Consider the following 17,775-nt stretch of genomic DNA (forward strand, 5'->3'; position numbering starts at 1 on the left):
CTGAGTTTATACAAAAAAACTGTGAATCATCTGTTATGGATTTGTTACTCTCACTTGATTCAAGCTGCTTCCAGCCTCTGGGTTGAAGTCCATACAAGACTTGTTTTAAAGTTTGTCATGTGTTGTTACAGAATCACGGAATGGCTGAGGTTGGAGGTACCTCTGAAGGTTACTGATCAACCTCCTGCTCAGAGGACAGTCATCACAAGCAGGTTACCCAGGACTGTGAGTCTTCATCCCTGGGGATGTTCATAACCCAACTGGACAATCAGTATCTTCAGATGCTTGACCACCCTTGATCATATAAATGTTTTCTTACAGAATGATATCTATATGGAATTTCCAAATAGTTTGCTGTATCAGTGTTTGTGTCCATTGCTTCTTGTCCTGTCATTTGATACCACAGGGAAGAGTCTGGCTCCATCTTTACTACCCTCATTAGGTATTTAGGGATAAGATCCTACTGATCTGCCTTTTCTCCAGACTGGGCAGTCCCAGCTCTGTCAGCCTCCCATTGCATCAAAGATGTGCTGGTCCTTTAATCACCTTTGTGGCCCTTTGTTGGACTCAATAGTATGTAAATATCTCTTGTAGTGTAGTCTCCAGCTCTGGACTCCTGCACCAGAATTACCTCAGCTCTGAGTAGAGGTGAAGGATCACATCCCTTGAAGTGCTGATAATAGTTCTCTTAATACAGTCCTGGATGCTGTTGGCTGTCTTTGTCACAAGCTCACATTTTGTCAGCCTATGGTCAAAATACTATCCAGCCGGACTGCAGGGCCCTTTGCAAAGCTGCTTTTCAGCCAGTTGGCTCCTGGTATGTACTGGAGCATGGGGTTATTCCTGCCCGGGAGAGGACTTAGCTTTTCCTGTTGTTGAACTTTAGGAGGTTTTCCAGTCTGGCTGAGGTCACTCTGGGTGGCAAGCACAACCCCCTGGCATATCAGCCACTCATCCCATTTTGTATCATCTGCAAAGTTGCTGAAGGTACACTCTGCCCAATCACCCAGGTTACTAATGAAGATCCTCCTTGTATTGGTAGAGGCCAATGACTAGTCTAAAGCTGAATTTCATGACAGTGATCACAACCCCCAGAACCTGGCAATTTAGCCAGTTTTTCACATCCTGCACTGTCTATTTACCTCGCTTTCTGGTATGTACTTAAGTGTTAATAATGTGTTTTGTCCATAAGGATGTTAGGGGAGAGTGTCAAAGGTCTTACTGAAGTTGGGATAAAGGTTGATCATCTCTTTTCCACTGTGGAAATCATGTCATTTGAGTAGGCTATTCAGTTGGTTAGACATGATTGCACCTTTATAAATCTATTACCTTTTCGTTCAGGTATCTGGAATAGGTATCTGGAATAGATTTCCATGATAAGTTACTCTGTTGCCTTCAAGGGACTGAGGTGAAGCTGGCCTGGATTTTGCCAGAGAGCAAGAGTTCCTTGTCCTTGAAGATGAGTGATGAATCTTTTCCACTAGTTCTGGGAAACCTTCCGTGTTCCCTGTGGCATTTCAAGGATAACGGAGTTGTGCTGCAGTGACATCCACCAGCTCCCTCAGCATTTGTGGGTGTAAACTTTCAGGCTTCCTGGACGTATCTACCTGGTTTAAATCTTCCTCAGTGTTACCTTTTTCTAAGGATAAGTCTTCCTTGTTCCAGACTTTCCAGTGGGCATGCCTTGCGTGAAGGCCTGTTTTACTAGTAAAGGCTGAGGTGAGGAAGGCATTGAGTACCGTGTCCTTTTCCACATCTCTGGTCAGGAATTCTCCAGCCATGTTCACATGGGGTCTGTCTGCTTGCAACAGGGAGTCTCCCCCAGGTGTTCCTTGCTCCTTTCTTATACTGCTGCAGGACTCTGTCTTCACAGCCCTGACCCCCATCAGGGCTTTTTTGTCCTGATGACCCCCATCAGGGCTTTCTCCCCTTGCAGTGTCCAAGTGTACAGCCTACTCTGCAGGAGCCAAGTTGGAGGTAGAGAATGAGCTGCCCCAAAGTCACCAGTACCCAGGACGCTCCTAGTGAGAGTCTTCCCTCTGAAGGTAGCTAGCCTCCAGGCCTTCATTCTTTAAGATCACCTTGAAGGGACAACATATGCTTCCAGTCTTACCTGGGCTATCCGTCTTGCCAGTCTGGTAATGTTTTTGCAGTACACTGCTGGCTTATGTCCTGTTGTACAGCAGAATGCAAAAGGCAGGTGGCAGAGAAAGGGAGGTGAAAGACTGGGCAGAGGTAGCTCTAGCATATGATATTGCTCGGTTTATGAGTAAGAAGGACAAACTTTCATTTTCTGCACTGCTGAACTTGAACTGCTAATTAGGTAGATGGTGTGAAATAGCTATTTGTTCCTAGTCTACTTTAGCACCACTGAACAGGAGGAGGAGATGTGTTAGATTTTAGATATTGCTGCACAGGTCACTGAACTGGCTTAAGGTTTTTCTTCACCAGGGCTTCTTATGCATCTTCCTCTCTTTTTATAAAGAACACCAACTCTCATTTCTGCTTACCTTATTTTATTCTATTTAATGTGTTGTATCAAAATGTCTTTGGCAGTTAGCAGTAGACAGCTGGGTGGAAAGTCCACTTACTGCTTCAGGTTGCTTAGAAATTAGACCTGTTTAATATATCAACAGCTGTAGAACTGAGTCTAGGTAGTGTGGTTTGAGTCTGGGAAGACAGCAGCACCCCAAAGTATGTTTGCGGGGGGGGGGGTCAGTAGGTCTTTCAGTATCTTCTATTCATACTTTTTTTGTCCTGTCTGAAAGTGGCTTAACAAGGCTTACGTTCCACAACCTCTGTTCTGCAAGCTTAAAAGCTTGCATGCTTAGAAAACTGGTGATGGCACAGCTTTCTTATTAAATGTAAAGTCATTTTTACTTCTTTCTCTAGCTGATGATCGCTCCCAGGAGTTCCAGCTTCTCCCCAGAGTGCTTGAACAAATGCATACAGAAAGGAAAATCTGGCAGCTTCAGCCAGACTAGATAGAACAGTTTTTGGCATATCTCAATTGCAGAGAGAATGAAAAACCGTTCAGTTTTTCAGTAACCGGCAGATAAAACCGTTCCAGTGATCCGTGCAGCTATGCATTGTTTTTTCATCTAGTTTATTTAAAACTAGAACCTGTTCTTCCCTACTTCCATTGGTGTCAAATTCTATATCGTTAACAGTTCATTGTGTTCAGTTACCAAACGGACTTTGTTGCCTTATACTCCTACTATGTGATAATAGTGCTAAATTTTGGGGGGTAGAACGGTTGATTTTGAAAACAGACATGAACTCAGCTGGTCAGAACTACTTGTTTTTGTTAAGTAGGGATTTTATTGTGTCTAGGCCTGTCCCCCTGTCTGTCTCATTCTCTGGCCTTGAGTCTCCTTAAGGTATTCCTGCCAAGTGTGGCGTGGAGCTTTTTCTTAAAGAAGCTCACAGCCAGCATTAGCAATCCTTCATTCCTTAGCTGTTGTGTTTTTCTGCCTCTTGAGTAGCCAACATGCTGCATTCCCTCCTTCATCTGACTGCAGCAAAGCTTCATTCTATCAGTTTTCCTGCCTCCAGCTTACCTCACTGACTGCATACCAGGAAATATCATAAGCATATACTTCTGCATGCAGAAAAGTAGGAAAAACTCAAGATCTAAAAACTGTTTCTTAAAATACAGCTGTATGCAGTGTGAAGGTTGGATATACAGAGTAAAAAGAATTCAGAGTTAAACACAATTACTGGGCAAGTGTTGGGCTTTGGCTGCACAGCCATATAATGGTAGCAGATTTACCACTTCAAGAATTTTTTTTACCAAATTTGTGTGTAAACACTTCAGCACAGAACTGACAATTGGTCATCTCACCCAGCTGTCAGAAAATCTGCCATATAGCTGGTAGCTGAAGTCTGATTCCTATTCTGTTTCCCTGAATTGCAATACCTTGCTTTCCTCTCATCTTCATTTTTGTAGTTCCACTCATCGTACTTGACTTTTCAACTACTCATCAGAAGAAAGTGTGTGGTTGATTATGCAAAAACAGCACAAGGAAATAACAGTAGGATGTCTCCATTTCTTTTCACAAAAGAACTAATGTTGCTGATGAGACTTGAACTGGATTATTGAATCTGCTCTAGCAAGCTGTAGCAAATCAGTTGTTTGCCTCTCTGGAAGGGCCTATTAAACTTCTCATTGGCCTTATGAAAAATGCTTCTGTCATACAGGAATGTGGTTCACACAGTAATGTGGTTACTGTTTTCTTAATATTTGTCTGATCTCTCATATCCAAGTTACAAGATTTCATCATTGCTGTAATTTACAGGGAAGTGCTGCATGCTATACGGATAAAGAGCTTGTATGATGCATAATCAACTTTTACTACAATTGTGATAATTAGAGGCTTATGGCAGGTTACAAGCACTTTTGTCTTGAATACTTCTGTTTATCTGACTCTACATAGTAGTTCATATTATATTCCAGGAATAATTCTATATTGACTTGTAGTAGAATATTCACCACTTAAGTTTTTAGACAGCAAAAATTGAGTCAAAATTAGAAACTTTAATCTCAAAATTAGAAACTTTAATCTATCAGTTCCTAGCTAGTCTAGAAAAGAAACTATTACTTTTTCTTTACCGTGTACCTGAAAATAAAACGATATTTTTGAAGAAAAAAACTTACACACTGACAAGGGTTATTTTCTAGTATCACTGGATGGTAGAGGAGCTCTGTGTGATGTGGGAAGCAAAGACTAAAGATTTGTCCAAAGTGACACAGCAGCAGCTTGCTATGACCAGATGTCAGGAATCTTGTTACAGTATTTGGTGGGGTGTTTTTTAACACTTTGCATCAGGGACACTGAATCTCTTTTTGCTAAAGTAGTGTCCATGGCTTGCTATCTGACATCTCGATGGTGGTAATTTTTATCAGCTCTTCTGTGGACGGTTCCATGGTACATGTTTCTAAGAATAGTTACTTTACAAAAATTAAAAACAAAAGAGGGGACAGCATATAGAGGAAAGAGGACTGAGCACTCTTCAGTTGAGTGGACTCAGGTCCAGTGGAGAATAAATCCTCCTAGCGTGAAGGGGAGTTAAAACAAATTGGGGAAATGGAAAACTACTGTTACTGCTTTGTGAAACTGGTCACTGACAGCTTTTGTTATAATTAAACTTGCACACCCATAAAATAAATACATAAAGCAAATGAGGAGAAAGGACTGTGGTTATTCCCAGTTGCCTGTGTTGACACAAGTGTTTAGTTCTTATGTGTCTCTTGTTAAAAGGCAAGGTGCTGCTGTTCACAGGGTCCTGTCTTGAGTGTCTTATGTTGGACAGCTACGAGTTTCCTAGGTGAGCCGCATTCAGCCAGCTTACCTTGCACAAAGCCTCTGTGTAGAAGGTTGGATGATAAAAGCAATGTTCAGAGTAGTGCCTGTTTAGTCACCGAGACACTCTATCTCAGTTCCTGCTTGTTTTGCTTCCACAGGTGTCTTATAGTTCACTGATATGTACTGAACTGAGACAGAGGAAGGATTTGAAAACAAATGCCAAAGGATTAGGCAGAAGATAGGTTTACAGAGTTAAGTTCTAGCTGACTGGAAGCAGCTGATCCTATGCTGTAAAGGGGAAAGAGGTTAAATCTGACTACTCCTCGAGTCTCAAATCTGACTTCTCCTTGAGTCTCCTTTGACTGTACTTTCATACTATGAAAACACCAAATAAAGTACTTTGGCCCATCCTGTTTCACAAGCATGAACATCCAATTACAGTCTTTCCTGTAACAAAGATAAGTCATGTACAGACTTCAGTGAGGGGTACTGAACTCTTCAACTCTGTGGCATGCATTTAAGGATTGAAGAATCTAATGGATGATCTTATAAAGTACTTGACTGGCACTTTGAGGCAGCCAGTAAAAATTCCAGTCCAAAAGGACCTGGGAGCCCCACTGGTACTTGGCATGACCTTTCTGTTGCTGAAGTTGATCTGCTGAACAGTCCAAGCACATAGAATCACAGAATATCCTGAGTTGGAAGGGACCCGCACAAGGATCGTTGAGTCCAACTCCTGGCTCCACACAGCCAAATTAAACCATGTGTCTGAGAGTTGTAGCTCTGCACCCAAGCCTTCTGCCACACATTCTTAGGGCTATAAATGAAGTAGTGGAGTTTATCTTGTTCCTGTGAGTGACCCTGTCACTTGATAGTGAGCCCAGTACATTTACAGTAGGCACAGTTAGCACTTAAATACCTTCAAACCTTTAAAAGTGCTTTGGACTGTCTTTATCACCTAGGTATCAAAGCAAAATCTACATAGTGTTTTATTTTTTTGTTCTAATGATAATTAAAAGGAAAACCTTTTGTTTAGATCTTAAATCTTTCTCTAATCTTAAAATAACTTGAAAAAGAGCACTTCTCCACCAAGACTTGTATATACCTAGCTTTTCTACCTTATTTATAAATAGTGCTTTAAGTTATGATTTATATCTGAGTTCACGTAGTCAACTTCTGCGTGATCAGTGTTGTATTCCTTTGGTAGTGTTACAGCAGGCATCACAAAAAACCACTTAACTCTCACTGCAAGGTAACTTCTGGCTGACCTTAACAAATCACACTGTCCTGAAATACCAAAGCGTTCTATTTCAAGTGTTTTAGAAGTGTTCCAATTTCTAGCTGCTTTATGTTCTTTCTAGGTTTCCTATGCGCGACCAAGTTCAGCTTCTATCAGAGATGCAAATTTGTATGTCAGTGGACTTCCCAAAACAATGACCCAAAAGGAACTGGAGCAGCTCTTTTCCCAATATGGACGCATTATTACTTCACGTATTCTAGTTGACCAAGTCACTGGTAAGTATGCAGTTTTGTGCTCATGCTCTTGTTCTTGGACTGGCAGTTTGAAAAATATACTGCCTTCTAGTACAATAGTCTTGTCTCTAGAATGTATGAAAGGTGTACGTGGGCCAGAAAATGCAATTTTCTGCTAGAATTGTTCATAAATATTCATGGACAAAAATAGATTGGAGTGAACTGAGCCACCTTGAGTCATTTCCACGCTGAAGGTGCAGGTTTGAAGCCTGTTTCATGGCTTGTAATAAACTTACAGCTGCTATAATCTTCCTTTCCAAGCTGCTGTGTGAAAATAGTCCCCATGCTCTTTAAGAAATGCTGTTAAGCACTTCTATAAAAAAAAAAATCAGAAATGCACAGCTAGTTCTCTGCTAGGATTACAAAAGACCTGGACTACTAATTGCTGTGAAGACTGTTTTCAAGGTTGCTTCATTAACTTTAGGTACACTGAAGAACATGAACTTTGAGTTCCTCAGAAGCAGATGAATTCTGTCCTTAGCAGTGCCTTAAAGAATCATAGAATCGTTCAGGTGGGAAAAGGCCTTTAAGATCATCAAATCCAACCAGCAACCTAATGCTACCAAGTCCACCACTAAATCATGTCCCCTAAGCTCTGCATACATGTCTCCTAAATACTTCCAGGCATGACGACTCTACCATTCCCTGGGGCAGCCTGTTTCCGTGCCTAACCAGAAGTAAGATCTAGTAGGTTAGTTGCATTTTTACAGTATGTTTAGAAGTAGTAAATGGGTGTCAATGACACTCTGGGGTTGCTCTTCAGACTGAACATGTGTTTTTGCTGTGCATTCATCCTGGCTCAAATGGCTGATGTTGAGGACCTTTAACTCTTTGTCTCACCTGCTTCCAGCGGGTTTGTTCCAAAAATAAGCAATCAAATGAAACGCTTAGGATATCACGTAAGTATCAAGTGCACTAAGCAGAATACAAAGGAGGAGGGCTCTCAGAATTTGCATCTCAAAAAAAAAAATCAAAAATAAAAACAAACAACAAACTTGTTGGGGCAATTCTTTAACTCAAAATTGTTCTCTGAATGATGAAGTTAGTTACTAAGTTAGTTTAGGTGTCTTTTTGTAGTTGCACCTTTTAAAGTTGTCATCATGGTTGACAAACACCTTTCAGCCATAGGAAGTTTTCAAATGACCTTATTTTGAATGTGTTATATTGTCTGACACTTGGCTGAACTGTAGTTGACTGTACATGCACTTCTTTGCAATTGTGTTTTAACAGAAATCTCAGTATTGACACATTGGTGTGTGTAGAGAGGCAGGGAAAGAAAAGTTAAATGCCAATTAGTGGTGACTTGCAGAAGGAGCAGATCTGTTGGACAAATTTCCAGTCTTCGTTTGACAAATATTTACAGTATGCTTTTGATATTAATGCACAGAAAGGGTGGGATTGTACATGGTCCAAATTAGTAAATTTAAACTTATAAAAGGGTGTGCCAAAGTTCTGAGCACTCATAAATCCTGATATGAGCACAGTAGTTCTTTGGCATAGATTGTTGTTCAGGTTTAAGCTTTTCTCCCAGTCGCTAAGAAGGTGGAAGAAAGATTCAAAATGGTATGAATAATAAGGTTGTGACAAAAACTGACAGATGAAAAATGCAAAGTTGAGGCTGTGACACTTGTCTCTAAAGCTTTCTTACACTTGTTCATTGTCATTTTGATTTAAATTGTCATTGTTTATGAACAGAGTATATTTTTTGTCGCTAATGTCTTTCTAAAGTGAGGATAAGTTTTTCACTTTCCTGATTATGAAGGGAAATGTTAGAGGCCTCTAAATGGATTCAGGAATGTTATAACAAGGCATACAACTAAGTAGTGTTTACTGGTAATTGGTGCAAGTATTAACACCTCAGTATGTTCATATTCAAGCCACAGTGTGAGGCTTCAAGTTGTAACATTCCTTAGACTTTCCATAAATACTTGATGATCTCCTTGAATGTTGTCTTTGACTTGTCTATATGCAGGAAAAATCTATGACCCCAAAAAAAGTTCCCTTCAGAAACATCCTGTACAAAAAAGTATGTGGTGAAAAACTGAGTCTTCACTTACAGAAATAAACATGCCCTATTAAAACCGGGCTGTAACCCACATTACTGCAGCCTAAAACCCACATAGGTCTTAGTGGTTTAGCATATATGCTCCAAAGTGAACTTCAGCGGATGCTGCAGCAGAGCATAAATATTCCTTGCTGCTAGGGAGAAGACTAAGCCATTTACAAAACCTCTGTGAATATAGATACTGCAGAGTAGCATTAACTAAACAGAGGTTACAGTGCAGGTTGTTCTGGGTTCACTTCCTCCATCCATCCAAAATCAGTTTTGGGATATCCCTTTGCCTTCTGATGTTTAAGTTGCCATGTAACTGTTTTTCTCTGAACCTTCCAAGCTCTTTCTAACCAGGGTATCTTATGTAACTTCAAAAAATAAATTAAAACCCCCAAAACTTAGAGAAGTCTTCTGTCAGCAAAAGATCAGTTCTAGTAAACTCACAATTTAGCACTTGTAGCAGCTGGTGAAAGAATTAAATATTAAAGTCAAATGTACCATAACCTCTGAATTTATATGCTTCCTTCAACCTATACAGGGGTGTCAAGGGGTGTGGGATTTATCCGGTTTGACAAGCGAATTGAAGCAGAAGAAGCTATCAAAGGCCTGAATGGCCAGAAACCTCCAGGTGCCACCGAGCCCATCACTGTAAAGTTTGCTAACAATCCAAGCCAAAAAAATAACCAGGCCATCCTTTCTCAGCTGTACCATTCTCCAAATAGAAGGTATCCGGCACCACTAGCTCAGCAGGCTCAACGTTTTAGGTAAGTCAAATTCTTGTATGTAACTGAGGTGCTGGAAGCCACATATTCCCATGGGCCTGTCTGTTTGTTTCCCGGCACTCTTTCCCTTTGCTTGTCTGCTTGCTTGTCTGCTCTATGAAGGAAACCCATGAAAACATTAAATTTCTGTAGTTATGTTCCGAGAACACGGCTAAAAGTAAAAATGCATTCCAACCTATTGGTAGCTAAAAAGCACCTAATAAACTTGCTTAAATCAAGATGACACTTTTTATTCTAGACAGTCACTAAAAGAAAAATCACTTTTTAAGGTTATTTTTATTTTTTTGATTTTATTGATTAATATGAAAGTTGATTCAGCTAATGTTGACCGAGGCAATTAAATTTATCCCTTAGCAATATGTCATGCTACAGCAGTCCTCTTCTTCATCCTCTGGTGTTTCTTCCCCATTCTGGCTTTCAGGTTTTGTCCTAGTTTAAATCATGCATACTACTTACCTTATTCCCAGCTTCTGTAATGACTGTTACTCAAAGATTTTTTGCGTGTGTAGATTTGTGAATGTATGTTCTCCTCATGCTGAAACTACAGACATGCAGTTCCCTGTTCCTACAGTTCGAGTATCGAAAAGAACAGTTGGTGAGAACAGAGTGAAACAAATACTGTATTATTTATATTCATGAGTGACCCTTTTATTTTTTTCTGCTATTCTGATAGTTTCTTCCCAACCTCTACCCCTGGTTTATGTGATTAGAATTTGCTAAGTATTACTCAAACGCTTGCTCTTTTATTTTTCAAGAACCAAAACAGCTTGCAGTTTAAGAGAGTGCACCACGCTTCAGAAGCTCTGCTTTGGCCTCCATTCTTTTAGGTAAAATGTTCAGAGTTCATAGACAGCATTTCTGGCAGAATTTGTGAATTCTTTCCTTCAGCTTTTCAGCCTTATGTACCGCAAGTGTCTAACAGGTGTGAAGGTCAGCACTAGAGAAGGCTTTCTGCCCTCAAGGAAGGGATACCCAATTTTATTCAGTATTCAGTGAATTTTTTTAATGCTTCTTAGGGAATAAAAGGGTTAGTTGAAACAGTCTGCTATATATTGAACAAAAGTAGGCTTGTCCTTGCTCCATACGCTGAGCATACAAGCAGAAGTTAGACTTCCAGGATGGACTGTGGTGCGTTATGTGAAACAAGATCATGAGGGACCTGTTGTACAGCCTCTGTTACAACATCCAACATTCTGGCAAGCCTGGCCTGCTAACTCCACGAGTTCTTCTGAGTGCACTTGTTTCCAGACACAAAGCTGTGTTCAGTATTACTGATACCAGCTTGGATAGCATCTGTATTGAAACGATACTCTGGGTATACCTATTATGACTTGTAAAACTTCTCCAAATGTTTTTCCTTTGGATAGGACCTAAAGCTCCTTGCAGTTTTGTAATTTCTGTAGAATACACGTGTCCTGCAACACGAGACATTGAAGCTTTATTTTTTATTGCAATTTTTCTTTATTAGAAAGTGCATTTTTATGAATGCCAGTTTAAATTTCACTGGAAAGTTCTTGGTGAGATAGGAAATGTAAAGTGGTACCTGAAAACCGTAAAGAGATGTTGTGATCTGTTCAAATTAAAAGTATAATGGTAACAAAGTATCAAGTCTGCAGTGAATAGGTGGGTGAGTAAAATTTTTCTCACTTGAGTGGATGTGGAAGGAAGGAAAGGCTGAGTTGACTGACTGGTCAAAAGGGTAAACTGGTGTAGCAGACATCTGAAGTTTTTTTGAAAGACCATCAGGCTTCTCTTCTTTAGAAGACAGCTATGCCAAGTTTTATGTTTTCATAACTGTAAGTGGAAACCTGCCTTTATTTAGGGCTTTGCTTAGGTGGTGTTGTTGCAGTATTTCAGCTCAGTTGCTGACTGTCCAGCTCAGATTGTAGGGATGCTTTAGGTCTTTAACGTCTTTCACATGCCAAAAAATAAAATGAAATAAAAATCCCAACTGTTGAAATTTCAGATGTTAACAAGATTGATTACTCTCCATGGTTGCCCTGTGTCAGTTAACAGTTGGTAGAGGCCTGAAAACACACAGGTAGCATAAACCTAATAACGAAGAACAATAAGATCACCCTAATGATTTTTTTCTAATAAAAATCTTGAACTGCACTTCCAAAAGCAGCTGTCTATAACTGTTCCTGTATCTGTAGGTTATGTAACTTAAAGCATCCTTAAAAATTAATTGCCCAGTGAACACCTCTGTCCTTCTGAATCTTTTAAGTCACCCAGGTAAATGATGAAAACTCATGTGTTGACCCCAATATTATATGAAGTCCTTAGCGTGTTCTACAGCAAAGACCTGTATTTGGTGGTGTTTCTGGAATTCTTCACCTCCCTCTCACAATCCAGATCGTCAGTTAGAGTAGAGCTCTGTAATCTAATCACACTATTGATAGTAGGCAGGCATTTTTTCATTTCTTCCTTTCTGCTCTTTAAGGTGTTCAGTGGCTTGCTTTTTGTTAAAATCCTGCTCACTGCAAAGTCAAAATTCTGTGTAGTTTATGACCTTTACTTAGCTGCAAGCAAGACCAAATCTTTTTTTTTTGTGCCCAAGTGCTGTTACACTATTAGAGCAGTTAAATTTGGATTCTGTATACTAGTAATGGTTATTAAATCCTATAGCTCATTACTGGAGAAAAATGACAACCAAGTATGAATCTGTAAGGTAGCTGTAAGCTAAAAACTGAATCCTTTAAATCTTTATTCCCCAAGCTCGTATTTTGTGGAATCCTGAAGATAACCTTTAGGCATGAGACTTCCTCTTCATATGTCCGAGCTTTACTAGGAAGACACTAGAGCTGCTTTAGGGAAGAAATTTTCTTGGAGAAGCACTTCCAACTTACTACTGAAGTTGCTTAATAGAATTGGTAGGCGTTGCATGTTTGTAGGTATTGGTTAAGTAACTCCAAGAGCATTTAGAGGTGGGACTGCATACTACAGATCAGCCTGGGAGAAAGTGAAGGAAGAAATACATGGAGAAAAATTATAACACAAAATAAATGTATCAATATTCTAAAAACAGTTCCTTTCAGAAAAGAGTAGGAAAATGTAGGGGAAAAAAATGCTCTTACTGCAATATGTTTTAATATTTGTTTCTGCTCAAAAACTGTGTTGGTCTGGGTGTTCATGTCAGCATAGTGTGAGAAGTCTCAGTAAAGTCTTTGTCAAACAAGTTTATAATTTCAAAGATTCCACTGAAGTGGTCACTGACTACAACTTGATGCTGACAGTATTGTTTGACTTAGTGCACCACTACCACAAGTTTAGCCTTTCTGAAATTAACTACTTGTGGTTGTGGGTACTATGCAGGAACATCTGTTTAGTATTATATTAGCTGTATCATGTGTAACAAGGTCTTCTAGCTTTTGTAGTTGAGGTACTCAAGCTTTGCATGAGGTTCTCTAGAATACACTTAGGGGGCTGGTGGAAACCAAGTTTTCTTAAGATTAAAGGCTAGAAAAGTCTGAAGACTGAACACTTTGCTAAATGTTTTGCAGGTTGGACAATCTGCTCAACATGGCTTATGGAGTAAAGAGGTAAAGAACCATTCAGTTCACAATAACCAAATTATTAAGAGAAAATATTTTGGCTACTATAACATTTTCAGTAAGACATTTTCGCATGTTTAGACTTCAGCTGAAGTTGCTCATTTCAGTGCATTGTGTGTGAAAGATAAACTTAGTAGCAGTTTCATGGAATTCCCATTTCAAACGACTTGATCCTCACTGGGTTTGTAGCATTCTTTTCTTACGTTCTTCTGTTGTTTATTTCATTTCAGTCAGACTTAACTCTGTTCCCACAATTGTGTAGTACTACATACAGAATTTCTGCAACTGAAAAAAACGACAAACTTCACAACATTACCTTATTAGTCTGGCTGAAATGTCCATGCCCACTGTCAAAAGCCCTCTATCTTTTTCTCTGCTTAAAACTTCTTTGTTGGGATTCTCTGAACAGCTACTTTACGCTTGTTTCTTTTGTTTTCCACCGTTATTCAGTAGGTTTCCTCCCATGACCATTGATGGAATGACCAGTTTGGCTGGAATTAATATCCCTGGACACGCAGGAACTGGATGGTGCATTTTTGTGTACAATTTGGCCCCTGATGCTGATGAGAGTATCCTCTGGCAAATGTTTGGACCCTTTGGAGCAGTAACCAATGTGAAGGTCATTCGTGACTTTAACACAAACAAGTGCAAAGGGTTTGGATTTGTGACTATGACAAACTATGATGAGGCAGCTATGGCAATAGCCAGCCTGAATGGATACCGCCTTGGGGACAGAGTATTGCAGGTCTCCTTTAAAACAAACAAACCGCACAAAGCCTAACAAGTTATTCTCAGTGCATTAATATACGAAATCTATACAACAAAGGCAATTTACGAGAAGCTTTATGCATTAGTAAATGCCTTTGTTGTATGCCAGTGTGGAAATGGGGATAAAATGACTACTTAGCATCCTAAGAATATGTGAGATTTTTTATTGCTAATATTTGAATTAGAACTTCTTAAATACCTTTTGTGTTTGAATATTGACAAGAGGTACAGGGTTTTTACCTGTCACAGTGCATTCTATTGCCTTCTTTGAAGAAGGTGGACCTTTTAAAATGTTTCAGCTAAGGGAAGAAGTTTTTTCTTTACATGACTGCCTTTAACCTACGAGTAAATACTGAGGCTTTGTGTTACACTACTTAAGTTTGTTTTTATAATTTCTTGACCTGCCTTGTGTTTAGTTTACATTTTAATGCATTGCTGTTCTGTTGTTCAAGAAAAGTATTTGAAGTTTACACTTTATTTATAAAGTTATAAGCAGTATTTATTTTATAATTATCATTTGGGTTGGGGAAGGGGAACACGTTATAAAAGCTTATTGTAAGAATACTGGAGAACTTTTCGTAAAGCAGTACCTTGCCAAAGAGATAAGAGCCTCTTTGATGTGGGTTTAAAAAAAAAAGCATCTATTTTTATAAAAAAAAATAAAAAAAAAATTTGGAGAAACTTTTTACTGGTCCTGGAACAAATATTTTGACTTGAATACTTTGAGAAATCTCTTCATAAGACACCTAGTGAGCTTTTAAAACTTACCAGGAAATTTGCAGTTGTTGGGGGAAAATTTAGAAAGATTTATGATGTAGAAATACTTTTGAGACCTTTCTATTAAGAAGTAGAGTTGATGGGATGCACTGTTGATTTCATTTTTGTAATCATCAGTGGAGTCTTTGATCATCCTGGTTATTAAGTGATAGATGGCTCACATTGATTTGTGATTTTGAAACAAAAGAAAATTTAAAAAAGCTATATAAGAGCAAGCAGGAAACTTAAAAATACTGAGACGGGGGAAAAAAATCTGTTCTTCCTAAAGAATTCCCTTCAGATAGAGCTCATGGTGTTTAGTGATGTACTTGCTATTGTTTGAAGAATTGTTTTGTCTTAAGAAAAAGGCATTGTGCACGGTTTGCAAAGCAGAAGTGGCCTGAGTTGGGTATATTCGGAGGTATTTTGAAAGTTATGTTCAAGGCTAACACCTGAGCTTTGTGTAATGTAAATAAGACCTTGAGTTATGAACCTTTCAGCTAATTTTGGTTTTACTTTATTTTTTAACTTACATGCCAAGTGATGGTCAACTTTGAATGTTTTTGTATGAGTTTTTTTGTAAATGGCATTAACATTGTTACTTGAGGTCTGCTTATTCATTTTTGTTGTCCTGAGGACTTGAATTTACAGTGCATCAGATCTGTTGCTATTTTTGTCTGTAGATAGTCTAGCTTCAGCTGTTTATGGTGATGCTACATTTTGGTTTATAAATATGTTTGTGGTAAAAACAAGTATAATCATAGGTTTTGAACAAATTTCCTTACATTTTTCATACAAAACCCATGAATACCTGTATGCTACTGAAATTTAACTTTGTATAATGCTTAAATCACTATTTGGGGACATAGAAAAAGTCTTTACCGTGTATTGAAGAAATTTAAGAAAAATAAAGAATATTTTCTGATTAGCATCTAGCTTATAATTGAATTTTTGGAAAAAAAGCTGAGGGTTTTCATGCCTTCACCAGGATGCACTGACAACTATATAGTTACATCCTGCTTTTTGTATAAACTGAGATGCTCATACGCTTCCCCTTAGAAAAAGCAATGTTCTATGCATAAACATAGTTGTACACTATCTTTGCAGTTGCTTTTGGTTCTTATTCTTTTGAATTGTAGTTATAAATTTTTCAGTATAGTACAGTACATATACTGTGAAGCGCGTGCTAAAGTGAATAAGCGAGTTTTCATGCTGACCCACTCAATGCTATTCAGAAATGAATTGGCTTCCTGAGCACTTCCTCATTCTTAGGTGCATTTAGATTGTTAAAGCTCCTCTGCATTAAAAATTGTATATACTATAGAAAACACAAACTTTCCAATGTGGGGGAAAACAGCTACGTGCTTCTTTCCTTATACTACTGTAGCAAACAACGGCATTGATGAGAAGGCATGTAAATTGGGCTTCACTTTACAGTGTTTATCAGAGCACTTAGTAAAATGTAAGGTTGGTATTTATTTGAAGTTGTATAGTATGACTTAATTCACATCTGTTGGAATAGAAAATATATTCTGTTGAGTATTTAAGAGGTTGTACATGTTTTATTTTGTGTTTGGATCCTTTGTACTTTTTCATGTTCAGTACATCAATAAACAAAATTGAAGGGAAAACAGTGTCATGAGCAGGTTTTCTTTACTGTGTTGTCCGCTTTAATGAGTAAACAATCTTGAGGGGAGGAGGGGAAAGTTTCTACAAAGCTAGTTTTAGCTTAGGACACTAATTACCAACAAGTAGGTAGGACAGTAGAGCCATGCACTCGTTCTGTTAGAGTTGGCGTCAAATCTTTTCAGTTTGGTTTTGTATGGACCACTCAATACTTAGGCTGGTATAATAAATGAGGATCATTAAACACATTCAGTAAAAATGAATTTGCTGTCTGTTCAGCCACCTGCTCTTCAGTATAGCTAAGTTAATGCCCTGTTGTGTTAAGAAAAAATACAGAGGAGGGAGAATAATTTATTCTTTATTGCAATATCCTCTTGCTGTTTGATTACTGTATTTTTGGGTTTCATTATTTGACAGCATTACTAGTGGATATCCAGTTAACCTTGTTCTTCACCCTTCTCAGCACTAGAAGAATGCTTAAACTTGCCATAAATTCTTTTGCTCTTTCAAAGTATATATGCTCCAAAATTTGTAGGCTTTCTCAATTGAATGAGAATGAATTTTCACCATAGAAGGATCATACGCAATATGGCATCCATTTTTGACTGTTTCCTTTCACCCTGCTTTTTACATTTTTAATGTGAGATTTTTCGATTCATAACCATATAATATGTGGCATGGAGCGTCTCCCATCAATATGGCATATTGGTGTCAAACTTTCTTGGAAGACTAAGGCCTAAGTCTGAACTCAAGATGTCTGTTAGTCATAACCTGTGTTAACAATTGGACTTTTTATATTTACATATAGAAATAGTGTGTGCTGATGGCTTTTTATACAGTTACATTCTTTGGCTAGAGTACTGAAAAAGATAAAAATTACAGGGGTTGAAAGCAAATGAGGAGCTGTATTTGGAGTTCATATTCCAGCAGGGATATCTGTGTATTCAGCTTGCACTCTTTCATGGAAGAGTAGTTCTAGTTCTCAACTTAAACCAGTCTAAGACAGTATCCATGGTTGAATTGTAATACGGAAATACAGACAAAATGTGTTTATGTAACTGCCTTCAGTTTAAAATCAAAACTGCTTATACTTTTGAGGGTTAGCTGTAAATGAACAGGCAGTCAATGAGCAACACTGAAAATTATAAATGCAGTTGCCTGGGAGAACGCTAAGTGCTGGAAAATACAATTTTGATTGTATGTTAGGTGGACCTTGGGGTAGTCGTCAGAGCTCATTGTCCTGGTTTCAGTTAGGACAGAGTTAATTTTCCTCCTAGTAGCTGGTAGGGTGCTATGTTTTGGATTAGGATGAGAAGAGTGTTGATAACATGCTGATGTTTTAATTGTTGCAGAGCAGTGCTTACACCAAGCCAAGGACTTTTCAGCTTCTTGCTCTG

The 17,775-nt window shown here is 38.6% G+C and overlaps 1 protein-coding gene across 48 annotated transcripts in view; it reads left to right on the forward strand.

The window, feature by feature from the left end:
* Positions 1 to 16,383, forward strand: part of ELAVL2 (ELAV like RNA binding protein 2) — a 330,906-nt gene extending 314,523 nt beyond the window's left edge. For 28 of the 48 annotated variants that reach the window (XM_080573990.1, XM_080573995.1, XM_080573993.1 and 25 more), the window contains 5 exons: positions 6,668 to 6,821; positions 9,431 to 9,656; positions 10,430 to 10,501; positions 13,178 to 13,216; positions 13,679 to 16,383. In XM_080573990.1, the coding sequence (XP_080430116.1) occupies positions 6,668 to 6,821; positions 9,431 to 9,656; positions 10,430 to 10,501; positions 13,178 to 13,216; positions 13,679 to 14,009 (822 nt within the window). In that variant the 3' untranslated portion in view covers positions 14,010 to 16,383. The remainder of the gene's footprint in view (positions 1 to 6,667; positions 6,822 to 9,430; positions 9,657 to 10,429; positions 10,502 to 13,177; positions 13,217 to 13,678) is intronic. The other 20 variants (XM_080574002.1, XM_080573996.1, XM_080573998.1 and 17 more) reach the window with 4 other exon arrangements.
* Positions 16,384 to 17,775: the final 1,392 nt, after the last annotated feature.

Source organism: Anser brachyrhynchus, assembly GCF_964034855.1.
Source record: "Anser brachyrhynchus genome assembly, chromosome: Z".
NCBI lineage: Eukaryota > Metazoa > Chordata > Aves > Anseriformes > Anatidae > Anser > Anser brachyrhynchus.